Source organism: Numenius arquata, chromosome 8, assembly GCF_964106895.1.
Source record: "Numenius arquata chromosome 8, bNumArq3.hap1.1, whole genome shotgun sequence".
NCBI lineage: Eukaryota > Metazoa > Chordata > Aves > Charadriiformes > Scolopacidae > Numenius > Numenius arquata.
In genome coordinates, this window is record NC_133583.1 from 590565 (window position 1) to 617405 (window position 26841).

General features: G+C 47.5%; 1 protein-coding gene across 1 annotated transcript; it reads right to left on the reverse strand.

Moving 5' to 3' along the window:
- Window positions 1–1455: 1455 nt before the first annotated feature.
- On the reverse strand, window positions 1456–7720 carry THUMPD3 (THUMP domain 3 tRNA guanosine methyltransferase). Its single transcript, XM_074151802.1, has 9 exons — window positions 7430–7720; window positions 6948–7025; window positions 5900–6439; window positions 4634–4764; window positions 4122–4191; window positions 3608–3723; window positions 3301–3411; window positions 2943–3066; window positions 1456–2677 (listed from the first exon to the last, which is right to left on the reverse strand). The coding sequence occupies exons 1-9, from the start codon at window positions 7634–7636 to the stop codon at window positions 2546–2548; spliced, it is 1509 nt and encodes a 502-aa protein (XP_074007903.1). The 5' UTR covers window positions 7637–7720; the 3' UTR covers window positions 1456–2545.
- Window positions 7721–26841: the final 19121 nt, after the last annotated feature.

A 26841-nucleotide genomic window follows, 5' to 3' on the forward strand; every position in this document is an offset into this window, starting at 1 on the left:
CTTTTCGTAGAATTGCCTGGGTTGGAAGGGACCTTTAAGATCATCAAGTCCAACCGTTGCCCCAACACTGACAAACCCACCACCGACCCGTGTCCCTCAGCACCAAAGCCACCACTGACCCACCTCCCTCGGCCCCAAAGCCACCACTGACCCACCTCCCTCGGCCCCAAAGCCACCACATCTGCCTGTCCTTTAAGTACCTCCAGGGATGGCAATTCCACCACTGCCCTGGGAAGCCTGTTCTGATGCTTGACAGCCCTTTAGATGAAGAAAATTTTCCTAATATCCGCCCTAAACCTCCCCTGGCACAACTTGAGGCTGTTTCCTCTTGTCCTATTGCTTGTTACTTTAAAAAGATAAAATCAACAGTAACAAACCAAGGCATTAATGCATTTTAAGACTAATACATCCAGGTTAAGTTGTACAGTTCATCAGAGCAGGAAAAAGGGAAAATTTGTGGTGACTGTGTCTGGCAAGGTTCCTCCTGTCCTTGAATGAAGCTCTGTTACCAGGAGGAAAACGTTACTAGGAAGTTACACAAGGCTGTCACATCATCAGACTCCAAAGACATGAGGAAATGACTGAATACCGGAACTATTTTCTCTAAAACCAAGAACTCCTCACTCTGTACCCGTCTTTCTTCATCTTCAGAATATAATTTTGCAAACCCAAACCTTTTCTTGGAAACACCTATTACATCAAAACTTCCATCAAAAAGTTTGTTAGGACCAAGGCAAAAGACACGTAAATCACATTCAAACCTTTATGCTCTAAAGTAGACTTTTAGGCTCTTACTTATAAACGGAGTTATGAAGGAGACGTGTAACTTTAGGCATTGTGTCCAAGACTTTCAGATATTCCTAAATAGCTTCTGTGCATGGATTCTTTCCGTGTTCAAGTGTCAGCTGTTATGCCAGGTTTCAGAAATGAGTGCCTAAAAGTAGGCTCCCCAGTAACTCTCGACTCTCAGAAGCACTGAGGGAGCAGCAGCACTCAGTGGTGATAAAGGGAAGTGCAAATCTACATCAGCTCTGAAACTCAAGCTGTGTCATTTAGAAACAACATACGAGAATATGAACCAAATTTGGCTCCTTTAGTATCTTTGCCTTTGACCGTAACAGGAAAATTTTTAGAGAAATAGTACTTGCAACTCTAAAAACATCAGTGGCTATCTACTCTTCAAGAGTGAAGCTACCAGAACCCAGGAAAAAGTATTAGTAAAAGAAAGGGGTAATTCCTTTGTTTTAACAGCGTTAAGAGTATTTAGAGAGCCGCCTCATGCAACAGTGGTGTGCACCGCCCCGACGCCCTCACAGAAATCAGGCAGCATGGGAAAGAGTTGAATGGAGGCTGTTGGCACCAATTCATCCAGAAAGACAATGGTGCAGTAAATAAAGGGCTGCATTATCCTTTACTGGACACGGACCAGAAAAATAATACAATGAAGACTGATCTCATATGCAAAACTTCTAAAACTTTAATACCTATTAATTCACCTCTAGACACTTACACATACTTAGGATGAATACACTTTAATGAAAATGGCAAACTGGTAACTAGTGTTTTCAGCCTCTGATGAGCAAAGAGTAAGAGGTTTGAGAAATCACTGTACATTTACAGAAGACAAAAATATTTGCAACTTCAAGTTATTCAACAGATAATATATTTTTGTAAATATTGTCGCAGAACTAGAGTAGTTAAATCACCTAATAAATTTAAATGTATTGCCACCTTGATGTGTCTACAGTAGACACTGAAAACGTGAACTTTTCAATGTAATTGCTAAAAGTATGTCTGTTCTCCAGTAGTAACTACAGACAGTTTGCTAAGGCTGTGTGTGCTACCCCCCTCACCCACGGCAGTGGTACATTAAAACATGGATTAGACATTTACTAACAGCACTAAGTTGAGGTAACAGGTAAGAGAAACAGTAGCATTACTAATTGGCATTAGCTTATTAGACCATACAAAGCACACACTGGTCTATCATCTTAGTTTACATTTGGGCATTGGGATAAATTAGAAAACTTCAATTTGGAAAAATCCTACATTAAAGAGATACTACCTCTAAACCCTCCAAGATGACAGTCTCACTAGTCCTGGCAGTCATTTAAGATACGTGACCGATTTCTGCAGTTTGGGGAATAAAGTCACCGTTACCTCCAAAGTTGCCTCAACATGTTTTCTACTACAAGCAGAGGAAATAAACATTTAACTGAAAACTACACTGGGTGTGGTAGAGAAGACTCATGCGAAGGAAAGCATTATTATTTCCACTACTGAATTTTAGTTTGGGTGGCAGGGTTCCTCCCTGGTGATTTAAGGTGATAAGAGGTGATTTAAATAACAAGGTTTCAGAACATATAGTACAACTGGTAGCTCTCGAGTTGATCCCCAGCTTAATATTCCTGTTACACAATTTCTACAGAGGTTGGTTGTTTATTCTTCTCTTAGGAATTGACAGACCTACGCTATCAGGTGTCTGCTTTACCAGACTGCCACTCAACAAATTCTGGAGGTGCCTCTTTGTCTTCTTGCAGGCAGGTTACCAGAATGATCTTTTTTCTTCTGCTCTTTCCCAGGTGCGTTTCAGAAGATACACCGCAGCATGAAGTCCACCCACGTTCACCCACACAGTCTGGCCTCTGCGCCAGATGTGTCCCATTCGTGACAAGGCCTGTGATCCAAAAGAACAGCCAAAAAATGCTGGGGCTTCAAGGTAAGATCATAAGGGTAAATTTGCTTTAGAAATTATATTTTTTATTATTCTAAATCACATCTGATGGCAACGTCAAATGACTCTTCAGGTCCAAAACTGCATTTAAATGCTACTAATTATTGCTGTAAAAATAGATGATTTTCTGTAACGAAGTCAGCTTACTATTTTTTTCTCAATATATTTTCACGTGCAAATACGATTGATTTTGTCTCACAGAACATACCTTGGCAAAGCATTTCTTGTCCTGCGTGAGCAGCACAGCCCTGCCTGTGCCCGGCGTGCAGATCCGGCCCATCTCCATAAGGCAGGCTGGGTACAGATCCCAGTTCTTCTTCTTTGACCCTATCCTGCAAAAGAAATTAAGATCTCCTTTGTGATCACTGAGAGGTAGTTAAGTGTAGTTGGTCTTTCAGATGTGGATTAGCTCGTTCAGGACCACATTTACTATTAATCTCAAGATGCATTTTTAATACAGAGTACATCAATACTTCTTCATTAGGCGCAGTTAACGCTAGCACTGGGCAGGCAAACACACGCAGTAGCGCCAGCGAAGGGCAGTAACGTTACCAGAGAGACCTCACCTCTTTCCAAATGGCATGTCCGACACAATAATATCCACAGATCCTGTCCGCAAAGGGAGATTGCAGATATCCCACTGGATGATGTCTAAGGGAATGCCCTGGGAAGTGCTGCTGCAAGTGCAAAGATGTTTATCTCAGACACGGTTTACTGAGAAGTATTTTTAAATTGAGGCGTTCTATAATGCTAGCAAAAGAATAAATAGGAAAATATGAACAAGACAGTCAAACGCAACAATGCAAAATGGATTTCTTTATGTACAGTACTACAGGAAAAGAAAATCACTGACACGCCTGATACTCTTCTCACCTTTCCTTATTCTCATTTTTCTTTAGTAGAGAACAGATGTTGTTTGCTGTTCTCTTTACAGCTTGTGGGTTGTTATCACCAGCGATATGGTAGCAGCTAGGCCATTCCGTAGCTCCCTAGGGGAAAATATTGATAAGCAACATCAGCATCAACACTGCTTAATTAAAAAAAAAAACAAACACCAAAGCAAACAAGCTTTTTTGTTACTCAAACGTGACAGAATACAACAAAGCAACTGGAAGTGGACATCAATGATTTTAAACTTCTCTAACAGATGCCTGTTATAGCTATGATGCATCTTGAAAGCTCAAAATACTTTTGGATTTAGCTTCTTCCTGCTACAGCTTTGGGAAGGAAAATGAGGTCACTTACAAAAACTGTATTTCTATCTGTTTAAGAGCTGGTGAGATACTTTTGGAGTTGGCTATTCAGTTATCGCCAAGAAAACTTAGACATATTATTCAGCTGCAGATTCTGTCAAATTTATTAAGTTAAAAAATAAAGGGAGAGTCACCTCTATTGGTATTGCACCTGTGCCACACATGGGATCAACTATGATATCCGTTGGCTGTGGATCACAGAGCCTGAGCAACAGGAAAAAAAAAAAGATACAGTGAGAGAAGTCTTAAAAACGTAAACTTCTGAAAGGAAGGAAAACTGAACTATTTTAATCACTCTGATTCTACCCTTCTTACAAAAAAACCTTCTATGTGATTATTTTTTCCATTCATTAATTAACATTTTAGAAGCACCAATGCAGTGAAATACTTCCAAGAATGTGATACAGCATTTTGAAAACTGGCTAATGGATCACAGCAGACGTTTACTTTACTAAGCAGGAAAACATCCACTGTTAACTACAAAGCACACTGCTCCAGCAACTATGTGTTGTTTTTTCCCTCTTTTGTTTTTTTAAGAATTGACAGAAATGGCTTTTGAGGAAGTGGCGGGGGGATAAAGGAACTAATTTATGAAACAAAATGACTTATTAACTGAGAATAATAGATACTATGCAATTGCACTGACCTAAGCATGCCATAAGCGAGAGTTGAACGAAGAGTTGTGGGTCCAAAATGTGTGATATTTCTTCTGTGAAGGCTCTCTTCAGTTAATGCAATGCCCACAACTACTTCATTATTGTGAATATTCAGAAGAACCTGAAGAAAAAAAACTTCAACTAAATTTCAGGAGTAATGGAAGTTTTCCATAGCACACCTGGTAAATATTTATGAGAATCTTAGATGGCAATTTAAAAAACAGAAAATAAGTATAAAAGAGCATTCTTGGAAGAAAAGCAATGCACCATTTTCATGGCAACAATGGACAAAATTCAGGATTGCATTCACACGTTTTCTCACTCACACAGAATCTTTTACACAAGGCTTCAAAAAGTGCTATAACCATTATGTTGACTTTTTAAATAAGTTTTGTTTGATAAGTATGGGGGGAGCAGGGTTAAGTCCTGCGAGTCCCAGCAAAGCATTTGCAAAGCAGCAATAAAAAAACAGCAGCAATAAAAGTCCTATTCCTCTCCCCTCCACCATATAAATTTGAAAAGCAGAGATACTGTTCTAGGAGAGTGGCCCAGCCCTGAATAGAGTTGCAAGAAAAAGTTGTTTTTTGTGCCCCTCAGAAGGGGTGGTCCTGCACCCGGGATGGAGCATGACTGCTGGGTGTCCTTTGGGATCTCCCTTCCCCTGTAACAATACACAAACACTGGACAGTTAGCGTTAACCCTTTGTGTCCCTCAACCACAAAACTACGGCTTCCAGACAGAGTATCTTCTGTTAACTCACGCTCATATAAAACACTGTATGAAGCAAAGACTTGATGAGGGTAAAAGCAGAGCAGAAGGCACCCGAACAAGGCCAAAGGCTCCAGGAGGAGGTGACACTCGGTACCGGAGCTTTTGCTCTTGCTGAGGAAGAGGGGAAAGCTTTTGAGCACCAGCTCAGCTGTACTGGTGTGGTGATGTTAATCGGTCAACCTGAGGAGAAGAAAACAGTGTTTGCAGAGCAAAAGAGGGACGTGAGGAAGGGGAGAGGCGCCCACTCTGGGCCACAAAAGACATTATTATTATGGGCAGCCAAAGGACTAGCAAGTGGCGGGGGCTGAGGGTGCACATAATGTGCCAGGGAAATGAATGCTCCTGAGGAGGCCGCGATTTCAGCATTACTGATTTTTAGTTCCAGTCATCTTTTGAAGGCAGTTCGGAGATCTCTAAGCACTAGAATTAAGAATGAAGAATTTTTACAACAGAAACGTATGCATTTCCAAGGCCCAACACTATACCTCGACATCAAAGTTAGTCATGTCAGCTTTCCACTGGAAGTGCTCCTGCACAGCTCCGCCAAAGTCTCTTGCAGCCTCGTTTGAGGTGAAGCTGTGCTTGTCCCCTGCTCTGTTGCAGGTAACACGGAACTTCAACACCTTCGCGTCTCCTTCGCCCGTCTTACCCTCACCACCCTTGGTCTCGCTCCCAGAACCCGCCTGCAATTCCTCTTTAGCATCCGATTGTTCGTTATCCTCCTCCTCCTCCTCCTCCCCGTTCCGGGATGCCACCCCTTGGGGCTCTTCTGTGTCCTGGCCAGCAGCAGGTTCCACCCCCGCAGCGTTTTGGGCACAGTCCTCCTGTTTACTGGCCTCTTGTTGGCCTGTTCCTTCCTCCCCTCCGTCGGAGTTCAGCTTCTCTCTGCTTGCCGTACTCTGCAGATGGTGTTTTTTGCGTTTTGTCTTCTTCTTTTTTAAGCTGTTGTTCAGCTCCCACACTTTCATCGGATCGGTCCAAGGCAGTTTTTTAACCAAATCTTCCAAATCCTTCAGAGCATCTTCCTTTAAAAGACAAAAAAGTTGCGCTCTGAAGTCATTCCCTCCCATTAAAAACTATCCCGTTTTTAAGGCTCTCAAATTAGTTTCCTAAACACGTAACCCATCCCACAGTTGAGCAAAGCTTACGGCTCTTTGTGCGATTTTTGCCATAACTAAACTGAAGCGCACTTCAAGTCACCGGACCCTTAGTATTTCATCATTTTTCTTGTCAAATAAACAGCTAAATTAAGTGACTGACGTGACACTTTACTGTCCTGTGTCTAAGTGTGACCTACAAGCACGGAGTGGGCTCTCATCCCAGATTTTGCCTGGGCAACGTATTTAGTTGAAGAAGTGATGTCAGAGAACACGACTGCACTTGTGTTTGACAAAGCAGCAGAGGGGGACGGGCATCGCATCACATACAATTAAAAGAAAACTTGTTTGTGAAACAGAACACCTTCTGAAACTGGTCTTACATTAAAAACCACTCCAAACCCCAGAACTGACCGGAAAAGGAAAAGTAACTCACCTTGTTCTCTTTAAACTGGTAGTCTCTAAACTCCTGAACAACAACGAATAAATTATCCACGGACCTTAGACGATGGACCTAGAAGAAACGCGAGACCACGGTGGCACGTTACTCACCCTGCATGCCCAGGGGACTGCGTTTATTGTCACCACCCCTGTGTCACACCTAGAGTCACACACCGCCTTCCCCCAGGGTTTCTGTTCATGCGGGGGTCATGACTCCACGCGCAAAGGCAGGAGGCACAGCCCTTTGCGCCGGTTCCATCTCTCCCTCTCTGACCTCACCCACCGGACACCGCTCCCGGGGCCGGGCGCAGCGGAGTGCCGACGGCTTTGCCATACCGATCGCCGTTAAAACGAAAGCGTTCCGCTCCCGGTGGGCTGGGATCCCGCCTGCTGCACTACCCGCAGCCACGGCTGCCAGGCCGGCCGCCGGCGGAGCGGAGCGGGGAGCGGCTCGGGGAGCGGTTCGGGGGAGCGGACCTGCGGCAGGCTCTGTGCCGGGACCTCAAAGTAGATCTTCCCCCGGTCCTTGCTGATCCGGGAGGCCGAGCCCAGCTTCTCCTGCACCTCCTCGGCCGCCGTCTGCTCGAACCCGGTGGGCACGGTAGCGCCGATAACGGCGGCGAGCTCCGCGCCCTCCTCGGCCGGGGCCGGGCCCTGCCCCGCCTCCACGCCCGCATCCGCCATGCCCCACCGACGGCACGGGACGGGACGGGACGCGTAGCACCGACACCTCCCACCGCCCAACCGGCACCACGCGCCGCCGCCGCCCGCCCCTTCCGCTTCCGGGCCGGCCGCCGCGCCCGCGCACTGGTGACAGCGCCCCCTGCTGTCCGACCGTGGGGTGCTCCCTGCTCCCTCCGGGCGGCAGGCGGCGCCCGGCCCCGGGCGGGGAGGGGGCGGTTCGGCCCGGCCCCTGGCGGTGAAGGGGCGGTTCAGCCCGGTCCCGGGGCAATGATGGGGAGAGCCCGGCCCTGGGCGGTGGGAGGAGGGGGTTCGGCCCGGCCCCTGGCGGTGAAGGGGCGGTTAGGCCCGGCCCGGCCATGGCTCCGCGCCTCGGCTTGTTCCAGCCCAGGCTGGTTGTTGAAGCGGGTGCGGGCGGTCCCTGCCCCCCAGGAGACAGACGCTGCCGGCGGGAGAGCGGGTCTGTGCCTCACACCCGGCTGTGAGGGGCGGGAGAGGCAGAGTTTTGCCCCGCTGGACGGTACGAAGGCAGCGGTAACCAGGACTCCCCGGGGAGGCCGCGAGCCCGGGCCTGCTCCTGCTCCCCGTGTCTAACACCGACCGTCTGTTTTCCCTGAGCGTTGTGAACCGAACGGAGCCCGTGGGCCTCGGGGAAACCGCAAGGGACCGGCCCCGGGCAACAGGGTCCATGGGTGCATGGGTGGCTGGCAGCCCCCCTTTCTCCCCCAGAGCCCCTGGGGCCCTGGTGATGTGCTCAGCGCAGGGATGTGCTCTTCCTCCTCGGGGTTTTTGGCCGAGTGCTCAATGTGCTCTGCCAGCTGAGCACCGACACCGCACGTGAGCCACGACTGCCGGGGAAACTCATTTGCCTTTGGGTGGCAAACCATGGGTGGCCATTTCCTTTTTTATTCCTTGTTATAAAAAGTACCGAATTTCCTTGATCTTCTGGCTATTGTCTGTGGCATGTTTCCAGCGCTAGAATTGATTTTTAAATAAACACTAGCTGCTAAATGTTTTTTCAGGAGACGCAGAAAGAAAGAGAGACAGGCCACCCTAAATATCTTCCATGACCGTGACTGCATCAGTATGACAAAGTGTGAGCTGCATGAAGCCGCAGAGGCACTATTTTCTCTCCTCCTCTCTTCTTCAAATCTCTTAGTCTTTACCTTTTCCCAGCATTGGATTTATAAATGTAAACACAACTTGTCCCTGCAGCTTGTTCTTCCGCAGTTGCAGCCCATACTGGCAAGAACCCCGTTTGTTTTCGTTTTCCTAGGTATGTTCTGATTCCGCTGTGACATTTTAATAATGAACAGGATGCCTGAAGCGCTGCTCTTGCTATTAAGCCTTCTGAAGCATTGCTTTGGTTTCGGATGTGTGTGAGAGTGTGCCTCACACACAGAGAGGAAGGTGTGGGTTTTATTCCATCAGTTTATTTTTAACTTGTGATTCAAGTCTGAAAATACAGAATTAAAACCATGGAATTTGGGTCATAAACATACTGGAGAAAACTTCTGTGGAATGGATTCTTTGATGAGAACTTAAAATTAAGGTAACGCAGAGAGAACCACTTGGGCATATTTGCATCTTCTTCTAAGTCATAGCTGGCACCCTGCAAGATCTTTTCGGTGCGGTGACAGTGCCGCGGTACGGGGTGTGACAGTGGCTGCACAAACTGCATATCCCCGTGCGTTCCGTCCCTGCGACTGCTGAAGTGGCCCGTGACACTACACCTTTACCGCAGTCTTTTCTAAGTTGTAGCTGATGTTAGTGTGGTTTGCCAGCAAACGCAACACAGAGCACCCTGCTCACAGGCTCCGTGCCTGAGCCAGGGAGCTCTGCGATTCCAGTAGGATAAAGAACTCGGCTTGCTGAGCTGCTTTAAATAGCAGAATTTTCAGCATATTTTGGTGAAGGTGTTTGCCAGGCACTTAAATTCATTCCATACATCTGGCCTATCAGCAGCAGCTCTGACCTTTCCCAGCTGGTCTCAGATGGAAAGGTGAGAGCCAGTAATCGTCCCGCTATGCCTCAGCTCTTGAAAGCTGTCCAAGCACCACTCGCAGAATTATTTCCTGCCAGCGGCCAGGTCCTACAGTAGCTGAAGACATCTGTGTGTCTGATACGCATGCGAGACTGTTTCTTAGAATAATACCACACTTCTCTTGCAGCTTTCCTCCTAAAAACACCTGACGTGCCCTGTAAATGTAGAGTTGAAGTGTCTTTCAGTTTAAAGACGTGGAGATGGTACCTTTATGAATGACAGAAGCAAAACCATTTAGACCAGCACCGCGTGGCACAGTGTGTGACAGTGGGCGTAAGGAGAAATTCTCACCTAAGGACTGGGGACAAACTCTCCTGTGTGGGAGGCATGCTGGCGGTGGGATACATGGAACTGCGCTAACAGCTTTATTATCTTGAGGAGGGTCCCGTGCGGTGAATTAGAGGGTTGTCCTCCCCTGTGAACTGAAAGGTGCAGACTCAGCTGTCTGAGTGTCTGAGTCTCCTCGGCTCCTGTAGGGCTCGTTAAATGAAGACCCTGCCGGTGGAGCCCCATCTAGCAAGAAACTTAATGCACACGTAGAACTTTACGCAGTTTCATGAAAGCAGTGAAAGGCGTTCAAAGATCTTGCTTAATTTGGACCAGAGTAACTGAAATTAATTTCTTGGATTGGTTTAATTAATTTGGTGGGGCATAAACAAATTTAGAGATGGCATTGAATTCCCGATAATGAAGCGCAAAGTTATGTCTGGACCTGCCCTGCCTGGAGAAACTGCTCATATTGAGCTGATTTCAGAGCTGCATAATTAGTTTGTTGGGAACCAGTATGGTTTGCCTTGCAGTAACAGGGATGTGTTGTATAAATCCCACCCAGCACTTGGTTTTGCAAGGGTTAAAGCTCTCTGAGCAAGGAAGTATGTTTCCTTCCAAATCAGCCCCTCCACATGCAGCTGCAAAGCCTGTCCCTGCTAAGAGAGACCTGAGGAGGAGCCTGGTCTTCATGAAGAGAAAACCACAAGTGGGGTTCCTTGGAGCAGCCCAGGTTTTTAAGAAAGCATTAAGGAGTGCTGGCATCCCTAAATATTCAGGGCCATCATGGAAAAGGTGGAGGATAGGGACATCTAATATCCGTGATATATCATTCCAAGAGATCTGCATGAAAGAAAACCTTTTAAGTGAGACATCTGATCTTTTTCAGTGTCTGGATTTTGCTTCAGACCATCTCAGCTTTTACTTTGGACTGAAAAACATCATGGTTAATCCAAATTAAACATCATGATTAATCCAAATCCTTGGCATCAGCCTTCCTAGCAGACTGCCATGTGAGCTGCCAGATGTCACTCCAGATGTGTTGCTGGTTCAGCCAAGTAAAAGCCCGTCTATATTAATGACCTGCAGCCGGCACTTCTCTGATGTCTCTCTTCCGAAGATCTCCTGGGCTTTACGCGGTAGCAGCAGCATGTGTTGGGTCCTGCAGAGTGATCTGGGTGTTGCTCAGTTTTCGTGGTCTCTGGGTTTACCCCATCGGGCTCTCGGAGGCTTGTGGGAAGGAGGAAGGGGTTAGGGTTCTCAGGGTCCTGCCTGCGGAGAGCCCAGAGTACCTGCTGGAAACAACAGGCATCCTTGGTTCCAGACGTACCGCACCTGACTTCGTTGGCAGAGGAGCTGTTATCTTCACTCGTTTATTTGAGGTCGTTTGTGGAGACTTTATGGGTTAAACCTCAGGGCCAATGGAGCTGGTTCCCTGAAACATTCCTGAATGGAGTGATTCTTTGGCAGAAGGGCTGAGTAGGAACCACAGTAACAGCGCCGATTAGAGAGCGAGGAAGGAAAACACAAAGAGATCGGAAGTGCTGGCTGCAGGTGGGATCAGGCCTCTCCAAACAGTCAGCGCTCTTGTCTTTCTGGGAATTACCAGATAACTGCAAACAACTTTTTTGTGTCCACAGAAGCAGCGTGCCAATCATGCTAGTCAGCACCGCTAGCCCCAGCACCACGCCATCGCCTTTATCTGGTGGAAGCTGTGGAGATCTCACCTGGATTCGGTACAAGTCTCTTCTGCGTGGGCTTTTCCCTCCAACTCAGTGCTGCATGAGGCCTTTTTATTTCTGGCAAGTCACAAATACATAACGTTTTCCAGCTGCCTCTCTGTCCCTGGTCTAACATGCCACTCTGCAGGACAGCGCAGGATTATCTCGTGGTTGTGGTGACAGAACATTTTAGATCCAAATTTGTGAACAGCAAAAACACTGTTCCACACAATTTCTTGTGGATATGAAGAAAATCACACACTTATGTAAGAATGACTGGCTCTCTGTATTCTGCTTATTTAGCCATAGCTTCTTTTAAAATACATACAAAAATAGTAGAGTCAATTTCTGGGATAACCTCATTGGCTTCACTAGATGCGTTTGAAGCTCATCTCAAGGTAATCCTGGGTTCACCGTGGTAATCAAAATCAGAAGAAACTCAAGAAATAGTAGTCTTTTGCTCTGTTTACACCTCTTCCTGCATTCATGCAGCATTCTCCCTCTGGTGAGCTGTCTCAGACCCAATGTCAGAGCCCCTGCCAGCTCACCGTGAATGAGACCTGACGAGCTACAGACCACCAGTGAAGCTCCACATAGCCCCAGGTGCTTCCCTGAGACAAAGCTGACCTGGATCCAGCTCCGCCTTCAAAGTGGTGGTGTCCAGGTGGTGGGGCGTGGGGAAAGCCATTTCTCTGGAGGGAGAGATAACCTGCCGCAGGCCAGGTGGGGAATTTCAGGTGAAAACCCAGAAGTGTTTAACTGCTTTAGAGCTTGAACCACACCTCCCCTCTGCTTTTCCTGCTGGCTGGCTTGGGTTTAGATGGCTCTCTACAGCCCTTCTTGAGTATTTCACCATTCCCTCCACTGTGGCACCCCAAAGGAGCCTGTCTGCATGCCCCTGCCTGAGCTGTGATCTTCCCGGCAGCAAAGCACCCTACACTTACACCGCACCCCGCAATAAAGCAAGCTACTTAAAGCCCAAATTCCAGTGATTTCCATAGAGTGTTGAGCTCCAGTGTGACTGCACACTGTAAAGGGAGTCCAGCCTCTTACGCCATTTAGACATATTTGAAAATACTATCCTCTCTGTCACAGTGCTGCACCTCTACAGTGTCTCAAACAGTGTTCCTGTACCTCAGGAGTGATGAGGAATTCAGTGAGACTATGGGGCATGCACATGCTGTGGTAAATAAATAAATACCCAGTGAGAAAGACAGCAAAAAGGTGGCACTTCCCTGTGCTGGGTGAGCTGTTCATCCACAGCTCCGCTAAGACTCGGCAGTTACACTAATGTAACAGCCATCAGATGATAATTGCTCCACTTATTCATCACTAAAGATGTGGTGATTAGCAGGTGAAGAGCCCACTGAGATGAATTCAGCTTTGACAGGAGGAAGGATACTTCCCGCTTCCCTTAGGGAAAATTACACTGGCTGGTAATAAGACTGGATTTAATTGGATCAGGCTTGTTGTGTTGGGAATGAAGAGCAAAACAATACCAGTCAGGGAAGAAATTTCAGAAATGAAATGGGGCTTGATCAGCAGTTTCAACTGTAATTTAGTAGATTTCTTTTCCTAAAAGTTAATGCCAAACACTGTATTCTGCTTCCCAGCAGTTTCTCCTCTCTTCCTACTGCAGGCAGCCTGCATGCTCTGTCGCCAAAAACCTGTGTCCTGAGGAAGCATCTGACCTGCTCTGGCTGTTGGTTTAAGGGCTCGGTCCTCAACAAGCACAAGAATTTACAAGAACTCGGAGAAGGTGAGTTTGATTTTCAGTGATTTTCAGTTTGATTTGTTTGATTTTACAAATCCGTCTCTGAGGACTCGTAACCATTGGCCTCAGAGAGATAATTTTCAGAATCGCAGAGTAGATCATCTGTGGCTTCAAATTTGTTCTCATGAAGCCATACGTGATATCTCAAAGGACTGTCTCCTGGCTCCAGAGGGTGCTTTTTAAAATATATATTTATGTTTTAACAGCTTGAAGCTATTAATTAGCTAGTTGTTTCAAAGCAACACCTACACTGGTCCATTGCTGACGTCAGAAGCTGGCACGGCTCCTCATCACGCTGCCCCACTGGGGCTCTCGCTAGCCAGCTGGGCAGAAGGCTTTGACTCAGCCTGGGGCTGGAAGGACAGTTCAAGGCATGGATGGAAGGGAATAGGTTCTTCCAGTTTGGACTCTGACAGAGTAGGTCCCTTAGCTATTTGTTGTTATTGGGATCCTTAGTGACACTGAAAATGAGAACTGTGTGGGATCTTTTAGGCAAAAATCAAGTTCCTTCACTACTGAGATGAGATGTTGATGTGTTTTACAACTGTGTGGGTCTGGCATACTACATTAAAACCAAAGTAAAATTCTTTGAACTTCACTTTTAAGGATGGAGCCGTTTTTGTGACTTCTGGTCAGGTCTGTTGCATGAAGCTTCACTCAGTAATTCCTGCATCCAGCCTGTATCTTCTGTTTGCCTATAGCTTAAATGACCTTTACATAAACCCATCAGCTGGTAAAGAATCATTTGTGTGCAAGTTAAACTGCTCCCATGATTAATTATTCTTGCTGCTTTTTTACAAGGACCCAGTATTTTACAGGTCTGTTAAATACAGTGTGTGCCTGATGTTACTTTCCAGAGCTTCAGAGCAGAATTCTTTCTTGTGTCTTCCTGCGGAGAAGACAAGTTGTCTTCTTGAGGAGTGATTTTATATAAAAAGGAGAATGTTCGAGCCAGAAAAGCCACCCCCTGGATTAAGACTGCAGAATTCCTGATGCTGGATCAGGTTACTGGCCCTGGTAAATCGGATCTTTTGTACAGAGGAACATCTGATCCAGCAGAATGTTTGTTCTCCTTCCCCATATGAATATATTGCTAGGCCCTGACACGTGGCAGAGCTGCTTTCTTCCAGCTCCTGCAGCTCATCAGATTACAAGTTTGAACCTGAGGTAAAACTCGATTATTGCTTCACATCCGCAAATGTTTCTAGTACATTTCATACAACATATCAACGACAGGGCTGAGAAAAGGACCCTGGAGTTGTGCCTTTCCCAGTTTCCTTGCTTGAATCACTTCAGGTCGTCTCAGCTGTGTTCTTTCTGATGAATCTTAAGTTGCAGTCTCTTTATGAGAAGGTTTTCATCAGTGGACAAGCCTCCCCACAAGGGATCTTGTCTCATTTGATTTCTCTGGTAGTTCTGGTGCAGGTGGAGGGTTACGGCTGCCTCCTGGAGGCAGCGCTCCTAGTGCTGATGCTCCCACCAGGGATGGCCAGGGCTGCAGATGAGTAGCTTCCTTAGGTGGGAACTGCTCACCTAGAAAGGAGACCTTGGGACTCGTAGAAGAGTTCACTTGGATACGGTGATGAAACACCTCTTGGTAAATGACAGCAGGAAGGCTCCATAAGAAGGCCCAGCACCATGATTTTCTGACCTTTGGATCAGTTTTTTTGCTCTGATTGTTGCTTCTGGGGTATCTGGAGAGCCTGTCTTAGGTTAGGGAATTAAATCCTCTTTTAAACCTCCTGTCACTTCTTGCCTCCCACTGGTAAGGCTCATCTCTGGAGGACCTTCAGTGGTCGCTCTGCCATGGTGTGCGTGCATTGACAACTGCCTTTAGAAACACGCTGCCTGAACAGCACTGATCTGTGTGCTGTATATCTATATATATCTATATTCTTTGTTGCTCTGATCCCCTCTGGAGTCATAGCAAACTTGCTGGGCACCTAGTTTTGTATTTAAGTGTATGCATTGAGAAGTGAAAAAATGTTATGAGCAGTATAGAAAGCTTTTCAGTAAAAAATGCCCCTGAGGGTGACAGGCTCTTTCCTCCTGTAACCTCTTCAAGAAAGTACTGCTTTCAGGGGACTTTGGGCGATAGCTTTACCACTTCCTCTTCAGATGTCACTCTTGCTGAGTGCTTTTTGGTACTGGTTTTACTCCCTCCTCTGCGGTCCTTCACTGCTGCAGAGAAAGTTGCTGTGGATTTACGACAGAAGTGAGGGTTAAGTACTGGGATTTGCTCAGATAACCTTTTCACCTACAGGCGTCTACTTCCTAACTGACAGTTCGAGTTTACTTTGAGATAACTTAGTGAAGAGAACATTCTTACACACACACATCAATAAAAAAGAAGACAAAGTAGTTTACAATTCAAAATTTTTAATGGGATTTTAACCTGAAATGGTGCTGGTAACATCTGAATGAAGCGTGGATAGATAGCCCGTGGTGGAAGCTGCAAACCAGTCAGACAGGTCTAATGGGATCCAGTCCTTTGTGCTGTGCCGGTGGCCTCCGTGGGGCAGGGAAGAGGTTGCACAGTTCAGGAGTTCTTGCTCTTCCAGTCGGGGATACAGCTTCATGGTCCTGAATCTGCTTTGACATCCAGAACACGGGGACTTGTCAAAGTGCCTGCTGAGCCTGCGTGAGCTTTATAGGTCAGAAAACTGATAATCCCTAAACTTACTTGTAACAGTTCTGGAAACAAAACCGCAATGTGTTTTTAAGATTTTCTGTCTTTGTACCTGGGCCCACTTTCCTTGGGGAAGAGAAAGGGGGAAGGAGCAGTGTACATGAATGGGTTTGTTTCTTGGGATAGGACACCCCGTGAGAGGATCTTTGAGCAAACAGGGTCATTCCTACACCATCCTTCCAAAGCCAGGGCAGGTTTGAGCAACGTTCAGCCGGTCTGTTGCCTTCACTGGACACCAGCTGTGATAGCTTCCCTGCCTGCGATGATGCAGAATGGAAGTTCCTCTGCATAAATTACCATAAACCATACCCAGGCTCTGCTGTTGTCAGCGGAGGAGGTTATTGAATTACTGCAGTGGAGCTGCCGTGCCACTGCCAGCAGTTGCCTGTATTTGTGAAATGTTCTCCATTAATGATAGAAGTTTGTCTCCTTCTTAGTTTTTAATGGGAATGGCAAAGCACCATCAGGTGGCTGCTAAGAGGAGCAGCTCCTGGTTTCATTGGGTGGTCACATCCTTCCACCATCAGTCAAAACCTCCCCATGTGACCAGCACACCTGGCTGGGAAAAAAACAGTATTTGAGGCTGGTGTGTTCCTGTAGATGGGGAAACGCTGTCTGCAGCACTGTCCGCAGCACTGTCCGTTTATTGAGCGCTCTGGGAATGCGCTGGTTCTTTCCTCAGGAGATTGTTGAAGTCTCCTGAGGGTTTATGCCCTGCTGGACCCGCAGCCAGGTCCCAGCCGTCTGCGTGTGGGGGTGCGCGGGGCTGCAGCAGGGCTGGTGCGGAGGGGAAGGTGTGATGCTGGGGCTCGGAGCACAGCCACGGGGCCACGGTCAGAGATCCAGCCCGAAGGGCCGGCTTGGCGGCTCAGCCCACGCACACCCTGGATATCGGCAGCTTTTGCATTTTTCTGAATGGACAGAGATGTGGCCGCGGGAACGCGCTCTCAGCACGCTGCCTCTGCTCCTACCAGAACGTGATCTGGCCATTGCTGGCGAGCTGATCGAGCCGATTGTCGTTTCCGTGCGTGGGAGTACGTGTGTGTAATAACGAGTTGCCTCCTGCTGAGAGGCCCAAGTCAGAAGGTCTTTTCGGATCCTTCCTGCGGCCGGGGGTTTCTCACGTGTCTTTCAGCTTCAGTCAGCGTTTCAGGCCAAGCAGGCGGCCCTCGCCTGGTTTCAATAACGCAGCTTGATCCAGGAGACCACACACAAGAGCAGGGCTGCAGGAGGAGGCCATTACCGCCAACCGATGGGTAATTTAAAGGCAGCAAATCTTCTGCTTTCTCTCTGCTACTTTAAGAAAGTTGTTTAATTGAAAGGGAATTGTAATAAGGAGAATCTGAAATGGAGATCTGCTTGTCCCAGTTACTGCTGTTTGAGCCGTGGCCTCTGGCTGTTTTAATGAATGCACTATCACAGGATTTGTGTGTTTCTGAGGCTGAAATCCGTTTAATTCTTTCATGAAGTTTAAAGGCAAAATATTATCAGTTGGTCTCACCATAGCTGTAGTGGGAGGTGAGGGGAATAAACCCCATGGAAACTTTTTGTTTTGAATTTTACCCCCTGCCTCTTCTGCCCTCTAATAAAAGCAGTTTTGCTAAACTTAAACCTTTAGAGCTCCATCTTTCCTCCAGCGTTACTGCCAGCTCCTCTCTGCCTTCCAGCAGCTCTGCGAGGGTACGGCGTTCTGGCTGTTTGAACCTGTGGTTGCCCAAGCCATTGCAGATGCTGTGCCGGGGGTCCTGCCTGGTGCCGGGGGCCACTGAGGAGCCACGCAGCCCCCGAGGAGCCACACAGCCCCTGAGCAGCTGCCGCCCTTGTGCCTGGCCATCCTGCCGTCCCCAGTCTGGGGAAATGCTGGCCCTGAAGGTTCCTCTGAGTGACGAAGGACGGATCTGCCTCTCCAAGGCTGTGCCCACGCAGTGAAGGCAGTGGAGCCAGGCTGCCAGGCTCTCCCAGGGGACACTGCTGTGTGCTTGTAGAAGAGAAATGAACAGTTTTGGGAAAAAATCCCCACCCAAATGTTCCTGGACATAGTACAGTTCCCTGGACATAACAGCAAAGGTCTTCTCATTGATAGAAATGGTCTGTGTCGGTGGTGGGTTAGGTAATGCTTGTTAGGGGTATCTTTCCCCATCCTGAGTGAAATAACTTTATTCAAGTGTAAACCCAGCCTGGGTGATTTCTCCGCACTGAAACAGTCTGGTCCTGCATGAAATTTCTGCATCTCTCGGTCACTGTGAACTGCTTCAGTGACCAGAACTGTAGCAGGCCAGGAAACCTCACAGTTGGTACTAATTGGGTTGATTTCAGCCATGAAGCATGAAATTTAGTCTCTTTTTTTAGCATCCACTTTTATTTTCCCTTCTGCTCTTTTTATTCCAACAAAGTATTATGATTTTTGCTGAGTTTTTTCTTTTCTAATGTTCTTTGACAATACTTTCCTCAGTCTGATTACATTGTAAGGGGGTAGAGAGCACATTTTCTAATGGCTGTTGAAATTCGCCAGTATTTTTATTTATGTAGTCATTATTTATTCATTTCTTATTTATTGTTGCTTTTGTTGCTGCCAACATCATGAGCTTCCATTCTGCCCATCTTTGTCTCTGGAATGTTTTTTTTTTAGTATATTTTTGTAACGTACCTTCTTCTTTTGCTGCTAAGGATAAACGGTTCCATTTTTGTCTCTTCTTTGAATCTCTCCTTGCCTTTTTCTGAGTGCCCCTACTCTGACAACACTCTGCCCAGAGCCTGTGTGCTGCATGAGGTTTGTGCTCCCAAGCTGTGCCCCACCGGTGCCATCTGAGCTCCAGAACACATTATTTTGGCCCAAAGTCTGCTCCCGGCTCTCCCAGCCCCAGGGATCCCAGCGCGGGTGTCCTGCCCTGCATGATGAGAAATGAGAATGCTTGAGGGTACAGCAGAGCGAGCTCTGTGTGCTGGTGTGGTTCATGCCCCGCAGCCCCGTGGCGAGGGCACTGTCCGTGCCTGTCACGCGTGGAAGTGGCGTGGCAGGGGATGGGCGGCATCAGGCAGCACTGGCCACGGGGGCTACGTGAGCAGTGGGGATGCAGGGCAGGGATGCACAGGAGAGGTTACTCCATCCGTTCCTGTGATCCTGTGTTGGACTAGATGATCTCCAGAAGTCCCTTCCAACCCCATAACCCCGTAACCCCGTATCATTCTGTCATTCTGTGAACCCAGTGTAGGCTGCATCATCCCCCAGCCACGTTTCCTGGCATCCCACAATCACACCCTTCCGCCTCGCTCGCTCCGTTCAATGGCTTCATTAACGGTTCGCATGATAGGCCAGGGGAAAGGCTCTGCTCAGTTTGCAGGTAACGCTGAGCTCGAAGGGACTGCAGGAGCCCCGGAGGAGAGGATCGGGGTTTGAAATGTGCTGAAAGCTGGAATGCTGGCCAGCAGTGAGGAGCACGAGGCGTGCTCTTCCCGAGCCAGGCAGGACAGCCCCCACCGTGCAGGGTGCGGGGGGGATCTGCTGGAAGGAACCTGGGGACCAGAGTGGATCTTCAGCTGGGTGTGAGTCAACAGGGTCATGCTGGGACAAGGCAATCCTCACGCCGGGGTGATGAAGAGGAGGGTGCGACCTGCAAGCAGCCAATGCAACCTGCCCCCTCTCATCAGCTCCACCTCGGCTGTTTCTAGTTTTGAGCATTGCACTTCCAAAACATGGAGAGTATTTGAAAGGTGAAAGGAGCATGGTCTAAAAAGCATGACTTCTAAGCGAATTTGACCAAACTGGATCAGTCTTTTCTTTAAAAATATGGGAGAAGGAAATGGGGGAGGTGTGTGCAAGGCTAACACAATCTAACAGCGCTCTAAGGCAAAGAGCAAAGGAACAATCTTTTGACTTTGTCCAGGGCACAAAGGTCAAAGTATTATTTCCTTTAAACTATAAATACTCAGCTCAGCTATAAATACTGAGATTAAACTCCAGAACTTTGTTCCCCACTCTTCAGCCATGCTGAGGCTGAAGGAGCATGGGATGGGGGAGGCTTTCCTGACAGGAGATTTGCTGACACAGGACACTAGTCCCACTCCTTATTCTTAATTCAGAAGGAAAGGGGGGATAATCCTATCACAGCCCCTCAGTGTGCATTGTCGTGTTCTCTGTTACACCTGACGGGTGTGATGGGTTCCTGACTGAGTCCAGACGGATACTGATGCTACGAGAATATACAACTTCTGTGAGATACCACGGACACTGAGGAACATCTTCATAGTTTGCATTTGTCTTTTACTAATACCTTTCACGTGAAGCTTTGTTTTCCTAACAGCTAGTTTATTACCAAGTAAATTGAGACTTGCATATTAAAAGACCTGCCAAATATCACTTAGGGACCAGAATAGAGTCTAATAGAATTATGAAGTCACTTTTTTTTTTTCTAGGAAAGCTATCTTATAAAGTCTTTTTAATTATTCTCTAGGATAGAATCTTATGAGATCTATAATGTGTTGCAATATCAAAAGAGTTGTATTAATTTACCTGCCGTTAAACTCCCTGTGACCCTGCTGTGGGGACGCAAGGATTTGTAAGACTCCTCGCTTTGTTCTAACGTCTGTCGTGTTAAACCATACATTCAAAAGATGCACTGATGCTCAGCAGTCCTGCTGCTGATGATATTTTGAGCTGAGAAAAATCTCTTTCAGCCTTTTTTCTATAGGCCCAGGCTGTTGTACTGAAAGTGGTGGCACATTTGTGCTTTGACCCCTGCCCTTGGAGTCACCGTAAGAAGCATCTGTGGGTAAAACTGTCCCTACAGAAAAGCCGTTGTGTCAGACCTGTGCTCCTGGCTGGCCAGTTCTTTCCAACTCCTCGCCAGTCAGTTCTATGCTAGAAAAATCAAAGTTATTTTCGTGCATTTCGTGTAGATTGCACTGACACTGGAGGTGATGTGTGTTGGGAATGGATGAGAACTGTGTGTCTGTACAGTGGCATGCACAGTGTGGTGAGGATCCCTTTACTGGGAAATTGCAACTTCTTAAACAGCAGAAGCTGGTGAAAATTTGAGTGGCCTTTGTGACAATGACTCTGCTGAGAATGACCTCAGCCTGCACATAACCCGAGCACAACTGTCAACAGTGTAGCTTCATTATAATCTGTTTTCTTCAAATATGTCCTACATAGATGATTTATATTATGTTACTAAATGGAAATCCTTCTGTTCAGAATATTTGAAAGAAGTCTGGCACACACTAACATGCTTAAAAGGCCTTTTTGGGAGCCTGAGGTTTTGGTTTTTATTTTTAAAAATCTATTAACCTGATCTACTAGCAAAAATTCATTTCTATTTTAAACATAACTGCGTCTAAGTGGGAAGCCTGCACTGTCTTTTAACATGTGAAACAAATAGTTGGATCGCCTGCTTGAATTCTATTTTGCACAAAAAGGTACCTTTGGAGCGCTGTCCCCGTGCCTGTGATTTCGTAGAGAAGAGCTGCTCAGAGGTGGCTGTGAGCGGAGTTTGTGTTACAGGAAGCTGGTCTCACCATGAGTCACTCTGAAAGGGGCTTTCCATGAACGAAATGACTGGATCTTACTCTTTGTCAGTCTGTGTCACACACAGACAGAAACTAGATACAACATTTGCAGAGTGAGATCTGGCCAAGTTCCTCTCTGCCTTGTCGTGGGACAAAACAAGTACTTTGTTGGGTCCAGTGAACTATGTTCGTTCGTACCAGAGCTGTTTCACCTCTCGGAGCACCAGCGGGTGCAAATCAGAAATCTCATTTAAAAGGCGCATTTCAAGAGGAAATATCATCTGGTCGGTGAGAGGTCTGACTGCTGCAGATGTGCGAAACTGAGAACGCAGCCAAGGTGAGAGCAGCCTGCCATGAAAAGACTTGTGTGAGAGTCACATCACATCGGCATTCGCTGGGCGCTCCTTTGTGCACTGAGATTGCTGGATGGAAAAATTCATGTCTGTACAAAGCATTTTTCAAGGAATTTGTACATGAAGAACAGTGAAAGCAATGTCATGATTCAGGTGGTGCCTCCAGCTGTGCTTCACTCTTTCTTAAAAATAAATTGTTATGTGGAGAGCATACCTGACTCCTGCACAGGGAAAGACGAGGGCAAGCGAGTGAGAAGCGGAAAACCATCTGTGTGCTTCCACCTCGCCGGGGAACGTGCGGTGGAAGAAGAAAGGCGTGTGGGGTTCTGGGGGTTCAAAATGGTGATACTGCAGGAGATTTCTGTTCTGCATCTAGGCCCAATGCAGAGGCACTGGTAGGAGGTTCAGCTGGCTTTGTGACTGCTGCCAGACTTCTGAACAATTCTCAAAACATCCTTAAAAAAAATGTTCAGTACCTTCACCCTCATTTTAAAGGCGGAGAGAACAGGGGAAATGACCATTTTAAATAAAAAAAAAAGTTGTGATATCTTTCTTGCTTTTTTTTAAAACCACATGTGAATGGTTTTGGAGTCTGCCTGTGCTTGTTCTGAGTTTGAACTGTCTGTTACAGCGGGATTCCTCTTCTTGACCATTGCTTTGACAGCGACACAAGGGCTTTGCCACCATGCTCTCTGCTTGCATTTGATGCTCACGGCTTGGAATTACTGCTGTGTAAACGCTGGCTTAAACCAATTAAAAAACCCAGAGAAAGTGTTCAGACCTTGGTCATCTCCTTGTGAGCAGCTGACGGCGAGCGGAGCAGACAGCCCCTCCGAGAGCAGGGCACCCGCACAGTTGTGTCTCCCTCCCTGGGGTGGCTGGGGGGGATCTGGGAATCTGCCCGCCAGATGGGAGCTGCCCACCAGGCCCAGCCGGGAAGCTTTCGGAGCAGGGGAGGAAAATCTGTGACTTCTTTTCCTCTCCCATTCCCTCTCCACCGCGTTTACTCCTCGTGCTGGCAGCGGCTGCTCTGAGCTATGCCTGGCTCGTGCCCTGCCACGGGACCCTCCTCGCCCTCCCGGCAGCCTCAGACCTTCTCACCCATCCCGTCTGGTACTGGGAGGGTGCCTGCTTGCAATGTCATCCCCTTCTCTCTTGGAAGCGTTCCTTTGGCCCCGGCACTCGCACGGCTCACACGCTGCCCTGTAGAGACCTACATGTGCTTTGCGTGGCTGCTGGTGGACAGGCCTTCCTCTCCGAGGAAAAGAAGTAATCCTGAACAACACATGTGCTTACTGCTACACCTTCATCCTAAATAATTTTAAAAAGATGAGGGTGTAAGATGAAAACTCAGATTTGATAATTAAGATGCCATCCCAAACCTAGGGTCACCGTCGGGGTCTCATGAACCACCGCTGGTCTCTATGAATTCTTCACACATTTATGTGCCTTTGCAGGCCAGAAACAAGCCCCTTGCATGCTCTGGGTTAGGTATGAACTTTCCAGTGTTATTGTGCAGTGATGAATGTTCTTTCTAAGCAGATATCTGACTAATCACTTAATAGATTCTACAGCACTGCATTTTTAAGAGGCCAAGGGGAGATGCTTTCTGAGTTAGATATTGTTGAACTCAATCTGTGAAATCAGCTGCGGGGAATCCAGGCTTCACTTGAGCCCCAGCTATTCGGCATCAAGTGGTGAAGGTATTTTAAAGGGAAACTGGGGAAGTTGTGCAACTCCACGGGGAGCAGAATCTAGAACAAGCTCCAGATTTAAATTTTCTCACTGTTTTTCTCCAATTTAGTGATTTGTTTGTTCTATATCCATGACTACGTAGCTGTTAGCAGCAGCCTTTTTTCATCAAATGTGGCTCATATGAAATCCTTGCAGTCGTCACAGTAGTTCCCAGTTGGTTGGTCTCCGGGGCCGTGATCCCACTCCTCTGGCAGAGCCCTCCTGCTCTCTATCCACAGCTGCCCCACCAGCACCTTGCCCTGTGCTGAGGGGGTCTCTCCAGCCCCGGACACTGATTCCTCTCAGATACCAAACAAGGAGGCCAGAGCATCAAAACTTGTTATTTTGGAATTCTGTAACGTGACGGAGCATCAAACTCGTTTTGTAGGGCCAGAGGATGACCCTTTTGGGGTGATGAATCCAATTTACTGCTGATAAAGGTCATTCACCCAAATTCCTATCTGTAAGATTTTGGTTTGGAAGGTGTAAACCTCCCCCACATCGAGTTACATCCGTTACCCACGAGTGTTCGTTGCCTTAGCGGTTTGCCTTGGTGGCAGGCTATACCTGTGATGTGTTTTGTATCTGTTATTTAATCTATGTGCGATATGGGTTCCAGGGGACCAACTTCCCTGCATTTTGGTGGAGGCTGCAGTGAAAAGACCTGCAGCGTTAGGCTACAACAGGTCGGATGTGGCTCCCGAATGGGAATGAGAGGTGTTGTTCAATCAGTTGTGCGTTATTTTGTGGGGTCAATCCGTACCTGGAAGTGAACTTTAGGAAGGCGGATTTCTCTCCCCGGATTTGTGGCATTCCTCCCCTGTGCTTTCGTGTCACAGGAGGGTGCGGAGGTGTCAGTCGCTGTTTCTGCTGACCTGGGTCTTCGTTTTTAACCTGGCTCCTCTGTGAACCGGAGCTGGTTTGGCTGAGAAGGGACCGCTGAGGGGACAGGGAGCCACAGCTCTGCCCCCGGGTTCAGACCTGCACCACATTCAGTTTACGCAGGATGTGTTAGAGCAAAAGTCTTGTAGTGTTGGTGCAGAGTTTGTGGAGTTCTTTTAAAACATTTGCAGTGGAAGAGCTGCAGTGTTTTGCATGCGGCTCTTTTATGGCCTGGCTCAGGGTTGCCTGTTATGAAACAAGTGACATTGCTGGGTGATTTTCTCAGGAAATAGTGCTCCCTCTGCTCTGGCCCGGTCTGTGCGCATACAGCATATTCTCTGTGAGGCTGCAGCGGGCTCTGGGGCTGGTGTCAGCTCAATTTCCTCCTCTTAAGAGCATGCCAAGGGCTAGATGCCAAGAGCTGGCAATGAAACAGCTCTGGGAAGAACCTAGAGCAGGAGCGAGAGGGGACGTGGGAAGGTTGCCAAGGCTTGCAGGAACGAGAGACGGCAGCGGCCAGGATGGGGACTGAGAAAGGACCGCATCTCCCAGTGCTGTTTCCCGCAGTTCAGTAGGAGGGGAAGGAGCTGTTAATGCTGGAGACACCTCTTAGTTTGTTTCTGTAAATATTTCTGGGCAACCTGCATATCTGCCTGGGGAAAAAACTGACCGAGATCCCAGACAAAACCTCTGTGAAACCACCCTGTTCCACACATACTTTTAAGTGGAAAGAGCAGATGAGCAAATAACAGATGGGGGGGTTGGCGGTGCCATTCAGTGGCTGCAGAGGGGGCTGCTTATGTGGCCACGAGGATGCTGTGAGACCCCATGTAGCTCGTGTCATGCTGCCCAGGAACGGGAGGCTGGAAAGTTGTGTGTAAAGAAAGAAGGGGGGGTTGAATAGGTCCTTCAGGCTGTGACGTGAAAAGAGCTATAGAAGTAGCTCTTTTTGAGTTATTTGAGACAGAGAGAGTGAGTGAGTGTGAGAGAGGATGGAAAAAATAATATCCTGAGTGCAGGTAAATCAGCATCTTGTGACAAGAATGAAGTGTGGGCTTGTATGTACAACTCGGTTGCCATTTGATGTGTCATATAGAAAGTCAGACTGCAAGCTTTAGAAAGTCACGAGTTGTGAGTTGTTAGTCCTTGGAAACCATGATGCTTCCTGTAGAATAACGAAATTACAATTAAAACAAGAGCAGCTCGGGATATTGCTCGTCTTTGACATTCGAGCCTTTCCTGTGCTCTTGGATTATATTTTTCAGGATTTTTCTCTGCAGCTTTGAGGAACTTAATTAAAAACCAAAATGAAAGGTTAATTTGTTATTGCTGACTGCCATGGTGTCTCCCAGCCGCGGTGCCGGGTGGCCGGCGGGAGCCCGGTGGGGCCACGGTGGAAGGCAGAGCGGCCCGGCCGGGGAGCTCGGTGCAGGTCAGTCTCTGTACATCCCCTGTTCGACCCTGGCTGCTGCACAGGGACTCGCTCGGCAACCACACGCCAAGTGCTGTTTGCCCCGGGCAGCCTGAAGCAGGTGGCGTGGACCGAGGAGCAGGGGATCTTGGGGACCAGTTTTGGGCTCTGCTGGTGACCTGCTGGGTGATTTCTAGGGAGTTTTGTGCCTGTGTTTTCTCTCACGTCATCCTGTCTGTTCTGATTTTCATTTTGGCAGGACAGGAATACCAGGATTATCTCTTTCTCAAGAGCTAAATGCCTCTTTGAAGGATTCTAAATTAAAAAAAAAAGAGCGAGCTCTTCTCTCTTCACTCCAGCCTTTATTTTAAATTAAAATCTCCCCCAAAATGCAGCCTCATACAAACGATGGCGTTGGATCCCTGCGAGCGAGCAGGCTGTATTGTGGTTTGTGTTGCTGGTGAGGTTGCCAGTTAGGTCTGACAGCAACATTTTGCCCCGATTCTGGGCATAGGGACAGCTGGCAGAGCACTGGAGGATTCCTGGTTTACACATGTGTTTTACTCCACTCCTCAGAGTTTGGAGCTGCTGCATCCAGCACACATCCCTGACGTGCCAGGGCTTTGGAACAGTCACCCCATGATGCAGGGTTATGTCCTTACTGGAGATGTTTTTACAGTGAGAGCGACTGGGCATCACACCTCTGCAGTGCTGTGAAATTCCACTGCAACAGGACGTTCTTAAACTTGGTGCAGGCAGTCAAGGTCGCTGCCGTAGTTTCTAGTAGTAAAATGAATAAAAAAGCCCATCTGGCTGTTTGAGAAGTCA